This window comes from Plectropomus leopardus, chromosome 1, assembly GCF_026936395.1.
Source record: "Plectropomus leopardus strain MGB_pleo_1.0 chromosome 1, ASM2693639v1, whole genome shotgun sequence".
NCBI lineage: Eukaryota > Metazoa > Chordata > Actinopteri > Perciformes > Serranidae > Plectropomus > Plectropomus leopardus.
This window is the reverse complement of record NC_142176.1, coordinates 42,459,852-42,480,003: the sequence shown is the minus strand read 5'-3', so window position 1 is coordinate 42,480,003 and position 20,152 is coordinate 42,459,852. Positions and strand designations below refer to the sequence as shown.

At 38.3% G+C, this 20,152-nt stretch overlaps 1 protein-coding gene across 3 annotated transcripts in view; it reads right to left on the bottom strand.

Annotated features, from left to right (window-relative positions):
- Nucleotides 1-20,152, bottom strand: part of serinc4 (serine incorporator 4) — a 44,943-nt gene that overhangs the window by 11,257 nt on the left and 13,534 nt on the right. For all 3 annotated transcript variants that reach the window (XM_088081448.1, XM_088081446.1, XM_042485112.2), the window contains 6 exons: nt 17,118-17,285; nt 14,550-14,728; nt 11,222-11,301; nt 10,785-10,878; nt 5,032-5,243; nt 3,088-3,183 (listed from right to left, as the gene is read on the bottom strand). In XM_088081448.1, the coding sequence (XP_087937574.1) occupies nt 3,088-3,183; nt 5,032-5,243; nt 10,785-10,878; nt 11,222-11,301; nt 14,550-14,728; nt 17,118-17,285 (829 nt within the window). The remainder of the gene's footprint in view (nt 1-3,087; nt 3,184-5,031; nt 5,244-10,784; nt 10,879-11,221; nt 11,302-14,549; nt 14,729-17,117; nt 17,286-20,152) is intronic.

The following is a 20,152-nucleotide window of genomic DNA, read 5'->3' as shown; positions in this document are numbered from 1 at the left end:
GGCAAGTGGAAATATCAGTTTAACTATAAAAAAAGAACACTCCTAATATATGCAGCACACTCTGTTTCTGTGTGTTTTTTGTCTAAGCTCTCGATCTGTCAGACCTTTCCAGCTGTATAAAACAGACTCTTTGCCGGCAGATCGCACGTTATCTCTTCCCCAGGCTGGGCTGTGTGAGAACATATGAAATGACGCTGCCTGGCTGTACTCCTGTGTTATTATGTTGTCAATGGATCCATGAGGAATGTGAAACAAATATCCTCCAGTGTGCCCTCACCACAGGCCACCAGGCCAGCAGGCTGCATGTCAGAGCACATCTCATCCCAGATTATCTGCGTGTGCACGGGTGTGTGTGTACGTTTATATTTGCATGCTTGCCATTAAGACGTACAGTAAACCCTGAATAAGACGGGGGCCTCTGACAAGCCTCTGTACTAATGTCTCAGTCATGTGAGGGCTCTTTGTCTTACCTGGAGTCAACAGGTGAGTCATTATGAGGAAAGTAAAGCAAATTATAGAGGATTTTAAAATAGGACTGAGTGTGTGTGTGTGTGTGTGTGTGTGTACCTAATCATGCTGTCCTAATTAGTACTGAGTCTAACAAGGACAGGATGATGAAGTCCAGACAAACACATTTTAAAACATTTTACTGTGAGAGGCCTTTAAGCTGTGGTGGGGAGGCTCAGATTAGTTCAAGTCTATTACAGTTTCCACATGTCTACATTTAAAGTAACTGTTTGCTGTTATCATTCCTCCACTCCATATTTGCCATGGTAAGAGGTGGGAACAACATTCACAGTCTTTGTTGTGTGCAAAAATGCAAATGTTTCAGCCAGCTCTAAAATGAGGCTTTAGCAGTCTATTTAGTATAATGTTGTTTTGTGTGTTCCTATAGATGGCACCACAGAGACGCAACGAAATTAATTCTAAATGTCTCCTTTGTATTTTTACAGACCCTAGCTATGGCGGCATCATTCCCCTCCAGTGTGTGATTATACACTGCATCCCACCATTCCACAGTCAAAAGAAGTATGACGGGGAACTGTCAGAGATAGTTTTTTTGATGTGTTTATTTTATATGTTTCAGTTTTAAAGTTGGTAAAAAGTCATTTAAAATGTAATAAAAAAGGAGTTTAAGTATGATTAAAATGTGTCTGAAAGTTACTTTTAAAATGTTGGTTGAAAATGTATTGCCTTTAATGTAAAGTCTTTACTTAATGCAGAGAGTAACATCACCCCAGTGTATTTGACATTGTGGGAAATATGATATCGTTTGGTGAGGTCATAGGTCATAGCAGTATTGTGAGTAAGAGTAACATGGCTGCAGATGGCAAACATACAACAAATGACAGTACTCCACAAGTATTTATGTATTGTGTTGTTAATGTGCCTTACATGGACACTGGTGGTGCATTTTTGGTCATTTTGTTTGATTTCAGCACATTTTGTCGTGATTAATGGACTGCTGACTGATAAACACTGTCTTTGTTGTAGTTTTAATGGCATTTGATGGTGATCAAGAAGGAGAAGGAAATAAATCTTCAGAAAACATCAGTACGAAGCATGGCCATTAATTCTTGGCTATGACAGGCGTGATGTGTAACACAACAGTGTCTGCCTCCAATGTATTATATAATATATGCGTTGGCAGTGCTTTCTCAACAAAGGCATAACATGTCAATAATCATTTATCTTCTATTTATTTCATTTATATGGAGGCTCATCTCGTCCTCTGCACAGAGAGTAAGGAGCTCCTGAGTCTCATTGTTTACTTAGTATGTGGGCATTTACTACAACTATTAACATCTAACATCTGCTTTTTAAAATCTCCAGCAGTGTGGTTGCCAACGTAATACGTAACCAAAACATCACACCTGCCCCACCCATGGTCAAGTCTGTCAGGCTTTAGGTTTCACACAGACCTCTTGAGCCCCAGCTCAGAGGCAAGATCACACTAGATGGGTTTCCATTACAGATTTGCACAAAACTTAAGCAATATTTTCAAAATTTCAAACACAATTGCGGGATGACTGTTTCCACTGAATGTTGCTATGCGACTTTTCTTGTGATGTTATGTGACTTTCCTCTCACAATAACATAACAATAACTATGGCGATGGATGTCCAAAACATTGGCAGGTTCGTTTCTATTGCAGTCACTCAATGAAGTCAATCTAATATTGTCATACTTTCTTTGTTTTGTCTGAGAGTGCAGAAGATCTCGGTCCCACCATGTTTTGTAAAATGTCATGTGACTCTGTAATACTTTTTCTTCTTCTTTGGTTTTAATGGCAGTTGGCATCCATAAAGTCACATTATCACCACCTGGTGTTGCACATCATGATCCATAAAAGCGAAAAAAGTGTTTCCATTGCAGATTTGCGAAATATGGCTTTTTCAAATCACCTAAAATGCCACCTCATGCGAGCAAAAAGATTTTTTTATGAAAAACAGGATTTTTTTTCTAAATTGACATGTTTCCATTAGGTGTATTTTGTAATCACAATTTCAAATTAGACAATTTGAGGGTTAATGGAAACCCGTCTACTGTCCCCCATTTCTATGATCGTATCTTATATACAGAGTGGCGAGGCAGTATTATAGTGTGATAATCTGGCCTTGAGCAGACAGTGTAGAAGTGGCTATTATCAAGTCGGCAGGTAATATGGTTATAGCAGAACTTTCCCACTGCCTGCTGAGTCAAGAAACAAAGCTAAAAAAAATGATGAGAGTGATCCAAACAGTAAAGTTGTGGCCTAGAAAACCAAAACAATGAGCTGAAAGATGCAAAAATGATCTAATGTGCTGAGGGGAACTGTAGAGATGGGTATTTTTCTCTGTTAATGTCAAGATTTCAGCACAAACAGGATTGCAAGTGAAGTGGACTGCATGCATGACAACTTCCTCCTTTCATTTTCTGTCCCAAGTTTGTCGTTTAACTGACATATAGAAAATAACCTTGAAATCTCCTTAAAGTTTAGTTCATGTTAGAGGTTTGTGTGTCAGTGAGACCTCGTGTTGAACGTTTCATCGGAGCTGCAGAGATCTGTCACTGTGCCTCTGCTCTGTGTCCGGTGTGTTAGCGTACCTTTCTCTGGTGGGCGGCTGGACAATGCAGAGAAAGTGAGGTACATGACATAACAGCTGATGATGGAGGCCTGGAGGAGCCCCGAGCGAGGCTGCTCTGCACACACAGAGAGACAGGGAGAGAGTCAGGGTCACAATACATACTGCACTGTGTCATACTTTACTTTCATTTTTACATGCCTATACTTCACAAGCAGGTGGTGGTGGTGAGAATTTACTCAAACCGTTTACCTTCTGAAAAACAGAAGCCACAGTCATAAAAATAACATTTCAATCTGTTGATTTAAGTCAAAGTATTGAGTATTAGTACTAATTTGTAGAATGTATTTGTAGAGTGTATCAATGCAAAAGTAAAGCTACTGATAATGTGAAGGATAGAAAAACTTGTTCTTCTGTGTGCTAAGTCGAAGGCAGCTGTTGTTTCACTCTCAAGCATGATGTTAAGAGGGACCTTCTAAAAGTGATGCCCTCTACTCAATTGCAAGCAGACTTTTTTCCAAACTTGTTAAGATTTGTTACTAACATTTTTGTATGTGTCTGCTTTAGATTAATATTAAATAGTATATTTTCAGGAATTTCAGTCCCGCAGCAAAGTTCAACATGGACACTGTTCTTGATGGTTGTCAGAAGCAAAGAGCTGTCGTAGAATTTCTTGTTGCAGACAAAGAAAACCCATGATTCTCTGAAAAGGGGGGTCATTCTGGTTGTGTTAAAGGAGCTGAGTGCAGGAGTCAACCCTGGCAGTCTTGTGGTCCTCCGTCAGCTGTGTGGGCACCCAGCCGGCACACACCTACCAATAACCAAGTGATTCCACAACATCATGAGCACTGCCTCTGCTTACACCAAGTGCTAGGGCTAACTCTTGATGTTGATGTGCCTATCAGCTTAGAACAGAGCATCAGTTTGAGTCATGTTGGCAGGACTGACAGCTGTGGATGGCATGTCGGCAATGCTGCTTTGCCCTCCTCTTCAATGCCTCTCACACTTTTTACCCATCTTTTCACATTGCTTTAGTCAATGGCATCATCCTTGTACACATTTTCCAGTCTTTTGTGGATGTTACAGGGCTTTCTCCCTCTGCAACAAGGAATTCTGTGACAGCTCTTTGCTTCTGACAAACCTCAAGACCAGTGGTCATGTTGAACTCTGTTGCGGGACTGAAATGTAGAAGTAGCCTATTATTTTGTGCTGTGGGCTTGTAGCAAAGTTAGTTCAGAGCTCTGTGATACAACATTAGTTGCGATGCAAACATTAGTTATGCAGACGTAAGCATAACAATAGCTTGCAGTCACAGATGTCACCAGCTGCTCTGAAATGCTTGTGATCCTATTGGAATCCTGTAGAACCTGAGTCAGCCAGTGGAATATCGATTCTGACTACCGTACATGCAACAACATTTTGATGCTGGTAACAGATTCTATATAATGTTTAAAGCTTGTTTCCTTGTCTGTATCAGTCTAGACGGCTGCCAAACAACGCTACTTCCACTGCCAAAATGTGTGTGCATGTTTTTGATGTTTTGTACATTGGCTACAAAGGGATCTATATAATACACACATATGTATATAATTTTTTTATGTAAGTAACTTTTTTTTGTCGAAAAATGCTGTGCAGTAAAAAACACAATATTTCCCTCTAGGATGAAATGGAGCAAAAGTATAGAGTAAAATAAATATCCTCAAGTACCTCAAAACTATAAAGTAATTGCATGAATGTAAATAGTTAGTTCCCCTTCTGTAAGCAGCTGTTTCAATGATAAAAGACAGACATGTGCAGACAAAGCTGGCTTGCAGTCTCAAAGGGACGAACAGATGATATTAGCTTACATGTAATTATCATCCTCAGCAGTAGTGGTTTGAACTGGGAGGTGTTAGCATAGCTGCACATGGACAAAGTGTGACCACTGACAATCGATGACAGACACGAGTGTGTTTCAACAACTCACTCTGCTTCACGCACGGCGTGACGGCAATGAAGGACATGAGGCCGCACAGTCCCAGGTTGATCCACAACAGGACCTTGTTGAAGTGGCAGGCGATGGGATGTGTGTAGTACTTGTACATGAAGGTGAAGGCCATGGTGGCAATAGTGTAGAAGAAGAGTGTGGCGCACATCACCGCCAGATACCAGCGCTTGTTCTCTGCTGCTCCGGTCAACCTGAGAGGACAGAAAGAGGGTTCATACTACGCATCCATCTGGATGTGTCACTCAGAAACACACACTAGATGGTCATGTTGTTGGGACTATTTGATATTAGAAAAACCTGTTTGGAGGTTTGACTAAATGTTGCCATATACCTATCTAGGTCACAGGTGATTTATTTATGGTGCGAATCCAGGATTTTATGAAATACTTTCTGAGTATTTTTCCTGTTTTATCAAGAATTACTCAGATGTGAATGAAAAAAATCACACGTTTGCATCGACAGGGCTCCATTCCAAAATGAAAATGCATGCAGCCTGCTTGCATTTTAAAGGAATAATCTCAAACATTTTCAGAAAATAAATGCATGTTGTCCACAAGTTAGTTAAAACTATTAAGCCTATGGCCCATTCATCAAAGTATGGCATTATTTCTATACAAAGTTTTATGAAGTAGGTATCGGGGCAACATTTGCCAAAAATATATCTAAGTCAATTTTATTGTCAGTTCTGCCATATGTACAAGACATAGACAGGATTGAAATGCTGTTTCTCTCAGACCCCAGGTGTTAACATGCAAGTACAGAAACAAAATTACATAAAAATTATCAAAAGTAGATAAGTACAATAGAAAAATAACAAAATTACAGTTAAAACAAAAAATCTAGAGCAATACCTCCAACTTTTATAGGAACGTCAGTGATTGCTTCTATTATGCAATGAATGATTATTGTGCAAATGGGATGAATAGTGTGAATATAATAAATAGGGCAGCTGTAATAAATAGTGCAATACAGCTTATGGATGTGTGAGTAATGTAAAAAAAAAAAAAAAAGAAGTGTTTCCTGGGACATGCACACCATTAAACCTAAACCAATGTGCAAGTAAATGTTTCATCCACAAGATGAGTAATTAGTAGATGAAGTAAAGGCTGTGAAAAGTGACAGCGCTGTATGAAGTTACTGCTAATGCAAAGCGACATTTCCAGCTGCTGTAGCTTCACATGAAAAGCTAAATCATATCTGTGAAATCATTTTCATAATTTTCTGGGAGAGGATCAGTTTGAAATTTTGCAGGGAGCAGACAGCAGCAGCCACACACTTCACTGTGCACTGCTGTCTGCAGAAACATGCAACGTGCAGCTTCAATTCAGATCATGGTTGCTCACAGAATGATGGAAAATCACAATCATTGCCTGACTTCCATATTTAACAACGTAAGTGTATTTTGCTGCCCGTACTTGGAACTTTGTGACATGTAGTGTTAAACCACATTTGCTGTTACCAGCAGTAAATGCAACTGTCGCCAAATCAAATAAGACTGAAATCTGAAAAAATGACCACTCTAAATCTACGATGTGTTGAATTTTTTAAGCAGTTATAAATATATATTTTTCCAACCCATTCCAATGTTTGTAGAAAGGAGACCAAATTCTAATGGAATTTAGAATTTTTAAATATCCAGCAGGCATTTAACAGCTATAAAAAAACAACTTTTAAATATTTTCTTCAACAAATTCCAGGTGCTCCTGCACTGTGGCTCTAAGGGTCCAGTAAATTTTCTGACTAATAATCAACACATGAAGTAACAAAGTGCACAGAACACAGCTCTGACTTTGAGCAGGTTGTCTTCTGACCTGCAAACCCAGAAGGGAGAGACAGTCTGTAGCAGAGTAAAGGGGCTAAGAGGATTGTTAGCTATGTGTGTTTGCTTTGGAAAAGGTCCCAAATGAATAAATCCTCTTAATTGTTGTAGCTACAACTCTGCCATGTCAGAGCAGAGGTCAGAGGTCAGTGAGAGACACTGACGGCACTACAGCAACAGCTGCACACAGTAAACACCATCCAGGACAAGCTGGCTGTGTGGGGACGAGTCTGGCTGGATAACTGAGGACAGGGATGACGCAGGGAGGAGGAGATGGCAACAAGTTAACAAAAACAAAAGGCAAAAGTGGCAAACAAGTAAATAAAGAAGCAAACACTGGGCAGTGATGGCTCGCTGGCATCAGACAGTGGTGGAAGAAGTACTCAGATCTGTTACTTAAAGGGCAGGTGTTTAGGATTTAGTGGCATCTAGCTGTGAGTTCACAGAATTGTAACTTCTGTTGTGTGTCAAGTGTGTAGGAGATAGTATTAGGCTCGATAATAGGGCTGGGCAATTAATTGGATTTTACGATTACGATTTTGGCTTCCCTCGATTTTCAAAACAAGATAATCGAGATAAAATGATTATGTGCAGCATGATGACTCTAACAATGTTTCTCCCATTTTGTCATATATTTTGTAAATCAAGCACGACCTTTCCTCATGCTTTAAAGTCCAAACAGAAGTTTCAGCACGGGTTGGAAACAGAGAGCCACAGTACGCTGTCTCTCTGGTTGTTTTGAAACTTCGGCGTTTCATTTTGTATCCAGACAGCATGTACAGCGAGAGCGAGAGCACGAGCAACAACAAGAACGAGCAGGGAAAGCAAACGTGTATGTGATCGTGACAGTGAGGCTGCAGTGAGGGGAGCAGAGAGTATGACATGAAATGCGGCTGTGTGATGTGTCAACAGCTGAGGCTGTTTGCCAGAGAATAAATGCAATAACTCTGAAAGACCGGAGACATGTTCCCATGTCTAGCTTGCCAGCTGCTGATTAAAGTGACAGAAGTTAGCCCCAAAGTTAGCAAGCAAAGTTAGCTTCTTACTGGAAACTGACCAGGCTGCCTTAAGGTGGACTGTTAAGGTGGACCAGCTTTTCTCATTGTATTGGAGTAGGGTATAGATGCAGTAGAGGAGGCTGCACTTTCAGGACCACAGTTTCAGGACCCTAGTGTTTCACCACAGCACCACCCATCAAATTGGACAACCATTTTGGAGATATAGGGAGTAGACCAAGTACAAAAGACAACAAATAAGTGTAGGTACTGAAAGTGAATGAAGTTTTATGTGTTTGATGTTATAAACAAGTCCGTTGTCTTGAACTGGACATGAAAACTAACGTCGGCTTAACAAAGTGTGCAATAAGTTTGTGTAACGTTAGCTACGTATAATAAGTTTATGACATTTTGCTGCAGCTGCATTAGCCTGTTTGTTTAGCTAACATTTTTTGGTATCACCATATGGCCATTTCGGCCAAGACTGTCTTATTAAGCCTGTAGCCACACTGTATCAATTTCACAATCAACAGGTGGGATTAATTATACAGGTGGTTGTGGTCACTTATAATTAACCCTACCTGTGTATACTGACAGTAAATTGCCAGGATATACACTGAATAAGTCATTTCCACAAGACGTCCTTGTGCCAAGTATTAAAAAGTCAAATTTGACTATTGTCCTCATCTTTTTTTAAGGTCTAATTGTGATTTGAGCGTAATAATTTGTTTAACGTTTGTGTTGTGTAACCATAGCGTGATTTAGTAAGTCCAACTAGGTGTCTTATTTTAAATGTTGACCTATTTACTACTATAATTAATTTTAGCCAACGTCATAGAATAATAAAAGCATGTCAATATGATCAGTGTCTGTTAACTATGTTAAATCGGAGGTAGCCTGTCAGTGTAAATGCTTGTTTAATACTTTGTTTTAAGCTTTTTACACATTTGATATAATCTTGAACTGTCTGTCACCAACTGCCTGTTTACCCCTCAATACATGTTACCAGACAGTGTCCAGGTATTTTGATATGGTTGTGTTATTCTGGATGAGACATTTGGCATTTTTTCACAGGTATTATATACAGTACTGTAGCTTATTTTGCAAACCTACACTCCATATAATCATGTTTGGTTTGGTCATGTTTAGCCTATATGAAGTGATTTCAGAGACACATTACAGTGGTGCTACTTGTATATAGACCAATGAAGAGTGGCTTGCTGTTCTCTATTGGTTTAATTGTGAATTTATTAAAATGTTAATAAATTAAAATTAATCATTTTCTTTTGGTAGGCCATCATACATGGCCTGGCTGGGCTACAGAGTCTGTCCTTGAAGAAGGCTGAACAGGTGTATCTCTCTGTTCCAGTTTATGATCAGAGGTAAGGACAGAGCATGCCATTTTTAAATAAATATATGAAATTAATAAAATATTTTTGTTAACCTAGCAATGATTATGTTGTCTATTTTACTAATCCAGTGAAGTGGAAGAATCTCTCTCTCTCTCTCTCTCTCTCTCTCGCTTTCAGAGTCATTGAGGCCTGTTGGACTGGAGATGGAATCACTACACTTACTGAATAACTTCTGTTTTTATTGGTTATTTTAATGTTTGTTCCTTGGCATTGATTGTTTTTATCATTGTTTGCTTGTTGTTTTTTTGTGTGCAATATGTATGGCCTGCCCTCAGAGTCATCCTTGTGTCTTGCGTTTTTCTTTTCTTTCTTTAAAATATGTGGTTGAGATCTAGACTATTTGATTTATATCAAACCAAATCATAAAAGAAATCTCAGTTTGTCTCTCATGGCACTTTTTACATGGAGGTCTCAACTGTACATTCATTTTTTTACCCTGAGTATAATTAGCTAACTCTGTTAATTATACAAATTGCGAGTCTTGGCAACCAAGGTGAATTGCAAGACAAAGTAGTATTTGGATGGAATAAGTCTTATAAACTATAAGTACTTAGAAGTAAGTAGTATTTAGGTGGAATCAACCTTTAAAACTATAAACAACAAGTCAAAGTATTTTTGTGGAATCAACCTTTAATCTGTAAAAAATGAGTCAAAGTATTAGTTGGGTGGAATCAAACTTTAAACTATGAAAAATTAGTCATCGTATTATTTGGGTGGCATAAACCCTCAAAACTATAACAAAAAGTATTGGATGCAATATTGTATCGATTGCACTTTTGCAATCATTCAAGTCCGTGGGTGGCGCTGTGGCAAAAAACTGTGGTCCTGAAAGTGCAGCCTCCTCCACTGCAGGAACATAGTATTATTGTAGTGACACTCCCAGCTGCTTCTAAACAGATAATGGAGAAATGTCTGTCTGCTGAGTCTCTCCTGAGTTAGTGAAACAATCATTGATCCCAATTCAAAATGTATGTTGCTGTTATTGTTACAGTAATTGTTATGTATTGTTAAAGTATATTAGTTGGGTTAGGTTTTATTATTATGTGAATGTGATCAAACTACAGTAATGTGCAAGATGTGTAGCTTTCAAAGCTTTCATTGTTTTTCAGTTCACTTGTATTTAAAGTTAAAGGACACCCAGTGTTAAAAATAAACACCAGACTTAATGTTCAGTAATTGCATGATGTTCTGGAAGCCAGTGAGTAATCATGTTAATAATCGTGATTTCAATATCAGTCAAAATAATCATGATTATTATTACTGCCATAATCAAGCAGCCCTACTCGATACTCTAAAAATGTAATAAATGACTCATTACTCTTTTCATAAGCAACATTATTACGTTACTTATTACTCACTGCCAACAGTAATTCATTACTCTAGTCATTGTATTACTTTTCCGTTACACCAAATAAATTACAAATTGTGTCCTTTCTCTTAAAAGTTCACAACATAAAATTACATATACAGTGATGTAATGTTCATTTGTATGAGCCTCCCACTCACCAGTTCTTGTTCCAGGTGTGTGCAAAAGCTGTGATGAGGATGAGTTGGATGAGGATGAAGGCAAACCCTCCCACCACACCAACATAATGCCAAGCTGCCGGAAAAAGGGAGAGAAGAAGAAAAAACATAAAGAGAAATTTATGATCGGTAAGTGAGAGAGGGAGAGATGAACAGAGAGAGACAGAAAGCAATCTGTGAATCATAAATCAGCACTGATATCAGGCTTGTATCACCATCACGGTTATTGTTCCCAAACGAAGTGAAATGAAGCTGCAGAGATTTATGAGCCAATAATTCACAGCAGAGGAGAGCTCAACACCAGGTCTCTGCTGCCCTCTAGCAGGACTCACAACCAGCTGCACCATCATCACCAGCATTACCATCATCACCAACACAGTGATCCTCAGAGTGGAAACAGGTTTGGTTCAGTGTCTCACCGTGCAGGAAGGACTCTGTAGGGATGAAGAAGGCAGCGGTGCACATCCCAAGCAGAGTGATCAACTTCAGGAACCAGAAGCTGCAGGGCCACACATGGAGGAGAGAACATATTCAGCCAGGAGACATTCTGTTTTTATAATGTATATGAACTGTATTTTTTTTCTCATTTTTCTTTATTATCTTGTTTTATACTCTGCTTGTTCTTTCCATTCACCACGACTCTATGGGTAACCAAGGATTCAAATTAAAATTACTCAACCCATTCAGAACCCAATTATGTTCCAAACACAAAATAAATATTGTAATGGATCAGTGTACTTTCTGATCTTTGAATTTTCCTTTCAGAAACAAAAATGAAAAATAACATAAAAAAATATTTGTTTTTCATTTCAAAAATCCAAAAGCAGTTTTCAGGCTCAGAAATGGAATATGAAGAGTAGAGATGCCACTTTGAAGCCTGTAGAAACATCACTTTTTTGTGCAGACACCTTTCACAAATTTAAACCTTTGAACCCTGAGCAAATTGGTGTGAACATGTAATGTTTTGGGAATTGCAAGAAACTAGTAGATTTAAAATTCATTTTTAAAAAGCCCCAGAAAAATGTCCAGGGGGGGGGAAACTAAGGAAAAACTTATAATTATCATAGTTACATATTTAAAATGATGTTAGAGAATTATGATGACTTCTAAGCACTTTTCCCAGGAATTTTTTCTTTCCCTGATCTGGGGTTCTGTCCATCCCAGTGGATGAAGAATCTTAACACAGAAATTGCCTTTTAGTAAAAATGGCAGATATGGTTGACTCATATCAATGAATAAAGTGATGCTTTAAAAGCTTGGAACGAATCCATTACGAGCTGATGTCAGCCACTATTCAGAATTGTGTGAAGTTTTTTATTACTTTAACACACATTTACGTAATATTTGAAACTTTGGCCACATGTTTAATATGAAGATTATGTTTATTATTTGAAGATACAAAATAGTAACATTGTTTTAAATGCTAATATATAAATATACTATATATATATATAATATATATATATATATATATACTGTATATTTATATATATATATATACACATAAGCATTTAAGAAATACTTAAAATTTTTGTCTCAACCGACAGAATAAACATTTACCACATTAAAGGGTAACAGCTCACATCACTCAACACAAAATAACTAAATCTCTATTAAACAAACATATCTTATGGATATTTTACAGAAGCAATATCTGGCAACAATGAACTTAATGTTGCATATAATTTCATTATTTTTTCGTTTTTATATTTTGAAATAGTATAAACTAACAAATACACACTGTAAAAGCATATTTCTTATGTACAGGTATAACTCTTCGGTGATATATGGGAATGCATTTCTATGAGCAAAGAATGACAGTTTGAGTTTTAAATAAGATCCCAGCCGGCCTGTGTGACTCCGTCTGGTCTAAGCATATACTAGCTGTCAGCAGGGCATTGGGTCACACACTGACCCCCCACAGACCACTTACAGCTGCAACCTTTGCCAAAGACCCTGACAGCTTTCACCGTGGCACCGCTAAGACTCTTGTGAGTAGATCTGTAGAGAGGAGCAGCAACCCAGTGTGTCAAATCCTAATCTGAGCCACGTCACCGCTCTAATCGACTGCAATGGAAAGTGTGACAACACAGAGCTTAAAATAGAGCAGTGGGCCAGCTCAGGTGAGCTCAGGAGAAAAACTCAACCCCCACACACTAAGGTAAAGTATTTAAAGGTGTGTGTATTTTAAGACAGGTGTGGGATCAGGTCCATTTTACGTGTTACGATTCAGGGAAATGACATCAGGATCTTTAGAACTTCAATGAAAATTCTGAGAAAATTCCCAAAGCTTCATTTGGGAAGATTAAGTCAACATGTGAAAAAGGTTTATCAAGGATTTTTTTTTATTTTTACTGGTAGATTTAGGCATTTTAAGTTTCCAGAGAAGCTGAAAAGAGCTGATTTCTGCAGCCCTTCATGCCTCTCTCTGATTACCTATTTGTCAGCAGGATCAATAAAAAATATAAACATTTGGCAAAACATTTGGGAGACCCTGGTAATATTTTTATGGTGTCTGGTTGTAACTTAAGTCATTTAATTTGTTGCTTTGTATTTTGAGATGTGACTGTTAAACTGTGTTGATGTGCATATCCAAAAGTCCAGGATCTCCAAAAATGAACAGTGTTGTTGACTGTATGACAGTGCAACACAAAATAATTTATCTGTGTTTGTCAGAATGATGTAGGCCAGTGGTTCTCAACTGGTGGGGCGCGGTCCAAAAGTGGGTTGCGGGTCCATTTTGAATGGACAGCAAGTGACTCCCGAACATGTCAAAAAAAAAATGTATTTAGAAATTCTGGCCCATATTTGTTATCTTTGTCGACATCCTGACTGTATAGGAGTTTGGAAGGGCAATTCCAGTGAGCACAGCTTCACCACAGTCAGGCTGCAATCACATTTTGTTCCATCCGGGCACAACATCTAACCATCATTTCTCCTTAAAACCCTGTATGTAAGCTATGTAAAGTGGTGTCTTCTTAGGTCTTTTATAATTGTGTTTATTGATGTTTTTTTCACTTTTGTTGAGCTGTAGCCTACAAACAAAGTTAAAACCTTTATTCACCAGTTATTAGTGACATGGAAGATTTCTGACTGTGTTTTAGTTATTAAAAACACAATTATCCTCATAATTGCATAATATTTAAATTTCTCATACAGCGCCTGTTAGCAGGAGAACTCAATCTGCTCAATGCAACGCACTGAAGCGCTGTAAAAAATAGACAAGAAGCATATTTTTTTAGAAGTTTCCGGGGTTCTGCCGCATGTCTTGAATGAGTGCAGCGTTGGGCAGCTGCCTGAATGCCTGGAGGAGATGTGCAGTCTACTGAGTGCCCTTTTCTTGTTTTTCTTTTTTCAAAAATGGCATAAAATTCTGCTTTCAGGGTCTAACATATGGAGATGTTGATGTTTATCTGTTTTACATCATATTAAACTGAATATCTTTGGGCTTGGGACTGCAAAAACTAGACATTTAAAGACATCACCATGGACTTTGAGGAACTTTTTCATCTTTTTCTGAAATTTTACAGATCAAATGATTAATTGGTTATCTAGAAAAAACTGAACATCAAAATAATTATTTGCTGCCCTAAATATCAGTGATCACACTATCGAGCAGCTTTGTGCATTGGTTAATATTTATAGGCTACTGTATATTTATTGTATGTGTATACTGATTTTGATATCATTTGTATGCAATTTTCACTGTTTGTTTATTAACTAAAACACCAATAAACAGGTACTGACCCGTTGTGTATGAGTGCTCTGAAGTCCTGACTGGACTTGACGTCTATGAGGAAGATGGCCATCATCAGATAGAAACAGGAAGTACCAAAGCAGACTCTGTAGACCGCTGAGTAGCCCACCAGCATCTCACAGTGGCCTCCGCCGTGTGCCTGGTCACACACCACGTTGAAGAAAGGCACCTAAAGCACACACACATTTTTCACCAACTGCTGCATCTGTGTGTGTGTGTGTGTGTGTGTGTGTGTGTGTGAAGATTTCAGAACATTTCATTTCATTTATTTGGATCCCATCAGCTACAGCCAAAACTAAAATGTTGTGGTCATATTTCATGACCATAAAAATGATTTAAATGCCTCAATGAGAATATTACAATACGAGTAAATGGTGTTGAACTTGACAAAACTACAGTTCTTCAAACCCCAACTTAGAGGACAAAAAGATGTTTCGTTGTTTCTCTTCCTTTAAATGAAATCAACATATCAACCATTTCAGACAGCAGTTAAATTGTTTTATTTATTGAATTTATTTACTGAATTCACTGGTCATCTACTAATCAAAGGATCAGAGGTTCAGTCCCCAGCTTCTCCACTTCACATGTTGAAGTATCCCTGGCCAAGATACTGAGCCCCAAATTGCTGCTTATGGTTGTTCCATTAGTGTGTCTGAAAACTGAAAACTGGTCGTAAGACTAGAAAGGTGCTATACAATTGCAGGTCCATTTAAAGTATTTCAACTAAAACAAGGCAAACGTTTTGAGGGGAAATAATGGATAAGTTGATATGTGGATCCATTTTTAAAATGTGTGATGCACATAAACATATTTTTACGTCATGAAACAGCACGTGAAAATATATTTTTGCACTTCATGTTGCCAGTAAACTTAACAAGTCTCAACTCTAAACTTTTTGGCATTTTTGCCTTTATTGGATGGTTAATAGGAATACATTTTCAAACATGCTCAGTTACAAGTAAAAGTCAGGTTCATTTGAGTTTAATTATCACATATAGAAATTACAAGGTTTGGTACTTAAAGTATCAAAAGTAAAAGTGCTCATTATGTAATATGGCTCATGTCAGAATAATAACATTGCACTGATGTATAAGCAGCACTCTATTGTTTAAGTGTGGACATTGCTGTTGTATCATAACCGCAGGTCGCCAGGATGTCACATTATTGACCTAATAGGTTTTACAGCTTTCATCTAAAAATAAAATGCAGTTATGTGTTTGTCCACAACTGCACTCATGTAATGTGACACATGTATTCCTGCTGCATCTTCCACATTCTTTGACCTCTAAAGATCAGATTACAGCAGCTCTAAAAGTTGTGTATTTATTTGAACAAAACGCCCCGGGCACAGCCAGTGTGATCATCAGGTGCTGGTAGGTAGCAGGAGCATATAAAGTGAAAAATAAAGTTGACCACTGCACACTGAAGAACTTAACTGTGACTTCATGCAGAGCAAGCGATGCGCTTCTCCTGCAGCTGACTCAGGTTCGTTCAGTGAAATTACGTGAGTATTCACAGGTCTGATAAATACACGAGTCATATGACCAGTTATCAGTATCACCTCCCTTCCCTTCATTATTTTAGACTGTGTCAACAACATTTTCTACCAAAAGGTTCAATAGTATTCAATTTATCAGAAATGGAAATATGGATTAGGCCAATGCTAGACATTATAAATGAAAAAATCATAGATATGCTACTTCTCTCAAATTTGTTGGCATAGAAAGAGTGCAGCACAGTCCAAGAGGTAGCCATTTGATTAACTCACTCACCCTTCCCACCCCGCGAGACAGAGGGACAGCTGTAGGACTGGTATTTTATTCTTTTCATGAAATTTAGCCTGCTTTAGAGCAGTTGGTTTCCATGTTGTGATAATATAGTGTAAGGTGTTATTCTAATTTATTATTCCTATAGCTTCTTGATATTTTTGACTGTTGTTTTGTAGAAAATGTTATTCTGATTATAAATCATGAAATCTTTGCTAATTTTTGATGTTTTTGACAGTTTATAAATATTGGCATGTTTTTTATATTTGCTCACTTTAGAAAATGTTATCGACACAAGCAAAAAAAAGATGGAGGGAAGAGAGGTGATACTGATAATTGGTCATGTGACCTGTGTATTTATCACACCTGTGAATGCTCATGTAATTTCACTGAGAGGAAGAAGCCGCAGGCAAAACGTGTCACACGCTCTGAAATAAAGTCACAGTAAAGCTCTTCAGCATGCAGTGATCAACCAGTGATTTTTAATTGTGTGTTTATTTTTTTTTAATTTATTTTGTTCATGTATGGAAATTACTGCATTTGCATTTTTCTCTCTACTATCATAGGTGTCTCAGCTGTCTCTGCTGTCCTCTCTGCTCTGGTGTATGTCAAACTGCAGCCAATCACAAACCAACCTGCATGTATGAGGCGTATGAGTAGCTGAAATTTAGTACGCTATGACCACTTTCTGCTCCGTGTTCACTCCAAATGTGTTCTTACAGTGAGCTATTTATGTACATTTCTGTTGACGTCTTTGACCTGTGTCATGGAGGATACAATCCCAGTACATACATTTTCCCTGACGAGCTCGGAGACGGTGCGGGACAGCATGAGGCAGGAGACGGCGCAGCTCATGATGTGGAAGAGGGTGTACATGACCCGTGTGCTGGTGGAGGATTTGACCGGAGGACAGAAGGCACAGCAGAGCGAGCAGGGAGCCGGTCCACAGCAACAGCAGATCTGAGAAGGAGATGACGGAGGCAGCTCAGTATCGGAAAACACACACTCTAACAACAGGAACTAAAGAGGAAAGGGAGATGGAGAAGGCCTGGAGTTTCAAACACATTATTATACTCTACACCTGTTTAAGGAAAATTGTATGTCTATAATACTCCCATTTAGAAATGCTAACAATGTTGATAAGTTTATGGACCCCAGGACCAAGAGTTGTTGCCCAGGCTAAAGGGGATGCAAGTGACCAATGTACCAAAAATGACCTGGATTCAAGGTAAGATATGAACATGGATCTGCAGAGAAAAATGTGCTTTTTTATCCACTTATCAGTAGGTAAGTTCTATAAACCCCTTTAAACTGAGCAATCTGAAATTACGAATATAAAATACAGCTAATGGAAACACTTCAATTAAAAAAACAAACAAACTCCTATTTCAAGCAATTCGAAAATGCCATATTTGGCAAAACTGCAAAGGAAACACTTTTTTTCTTTTCTGGGTCACATGATGCTATGGCAACTATCACCTCCCAGATATCTCTCATACATGGCCGCTCCTACATATAAGGGGCTCGCCTTTCCATTATGGCTCCATAACATGCCTACGTGGCCCTCAACTGGAAATGACAGTTAGTGCAGTGGCTGCAATAGAAATAAAGCTGCTAATGTTTCAATCATCCATCACCATGCTTCCTGGAATCTTGTCACCAGAGGAGAAGTGGCTAACTAATGTTAGCCCTACAGCAGACTAGTCCGGCTTATTTGACATGTTTATCACTTAAACAGGAGATTCTAAAACTGTTTGTCAGACAATCTGGTTTTCCTCAGAGTCAGCACAGACTGCCCAGCAGGCTGACAAGCTGCTCTATGGGAACACTGGATGGTATCACTGGTGTGGTTATGTTTCGTTTTTTTCTTCTACTTTCTTTCTACTCATTGTGCAGATAATTATAACATTATATTTCTGTAGATTAAAACAACAACAAACAAACATACTTATTTTAACCCAAACTATGATCTTTTTCTATACCAAACCACATTGTTTGGGTATCTAAACTTAAAATAACAGACATTTAGTGGGCTGATAACAACCTTCTGAACCCACTAGTAGGTGTATCAGGCCCCTTTTAACCCATATATATGAGGCTGGTAACTACTGAAAACATTCACTAAAAGTCAAAAGGAAAAAGCCAGAGCTCCACGGCAAATTGGCGTGCTTTAACTGAACGGTGTCAGTGTCCAGTGTGAGCCCAGAGTAAAGCTTTTTTTTTTCTTTTCTTTTTTTTATGAGGGTGAAAAAAACAAAATTACTACAGAAAAGAGATTTTTAAAATCTGCCAAAATGTATCATAGGCTTTACATTTTGATGTCAAATAGTATACATATAAAATATGACTCCAGCATCCACAAAATCCAAAGTTCTCATTCCGTGTGAAATGCCCTCTGAGATTTAGCTCAATCAAAGTTAGTGCCTTCCAGAGTCCGTCAGTGGGTGCTGTTTCTGGGCTGAACTTGCATAATGTTGATTTTAGGTTTCAGACTGCACTGTTCATCACAATCGCAGCATAGTATGTGTGTCATGATTCATTTGTAGATTCCAGGAAGTCAAACTCAAGCTGTCTGAAGACTTTTGGAGGTCATCGTATCAGACAGCTCACACTGACAGTGTTTGGCAGCAGGCTGCCAGAGGCAGACTTTTCTAATGAGTCCAACAGCATCTGGCTGGTTCTGATTCTGAGAAATCGGGGCTGTGGATGTAAGCCCATCACAGCTGATCCTGAACTAAATCTAAGGAGGCAAAACCTGCACGCACATCTGTCTGATGCTTAAGTGAACTCAACGGATTACAGTCTGGAGGTCTGTCTGCATCATCAGGGCCACAACGTAAGGGATGGGAAAATGGTTTCAGTTTTTCATACTTAAAGGTCGTCAATACCTGTGAATAAGTCACATGAAGTAAAATCCTTCTTGGACAAATGTGCACCGGAGAATTGTCTCCTTCCTGCACCGTGTTTGTGAATGCATGCATTGAATGCTGCTGCAGTCACTCCAGATCTATTATAGCTCATCACGTGCAGGTTATAATCTGATGGGTCAGGTAGAGAAAATAATCCAACATCTTCTCATTGAAGGGAACCTTGATCGTATAATAGACGAGACACAATTAACCCTTTTAAACCTTAACATCAAATGGCCCAACAATTAGAAAGAAATTAGTAAGAAGTTACAAAAAAAACCTGAAAATAAGCAAAAAAAGAAAAGTAAAGAACAAGAACAAGAAAATTACCAGAGAAAAGAGCAGAAAATTACACAATATATGCATTTTATTTTCTTTAACATCTGTTATCAACATTTTAAACATGTAATTATAGTTATTATTCAAAACTAATTTTCGTGGGGGGGTCACTGTACAGGATGTTACTTCACAAATTAAGCTTTAGCATTTACTATCTGCACTCAGAAGCACGGTTATGTGAAGTTTCTGTTGTGACTGGAGGTCTTGCAACAGCCACAAAAATCTCCACTGGGTCAGAAAATAACCTACTTTCTGAACTGAGAGGCTGCTGCCATCATCCCGCACCATGCAGGACTTAGAGAAAGATTAAATACATGAGATTTTGTTGGGTGTGCCGCATGGCCCAGTCAGTGCTTAGTTTGTATGTTTCCAACCCAAAACACGTCACTGATCATTCAACCTTTCAATTTAATCCATAAATCCTGAATCAAATAATGTCTATTTTATTTGATTAATCTCTCATTTACAGACCCTGTGGCTGCATGCACACTCAGAAATATGGGTATAAGACATAAGACAATTTCCCATTCAGTTAAGTCATATCTGACTTCCTGCAGACTGAACAGACCTGTTTCTGTG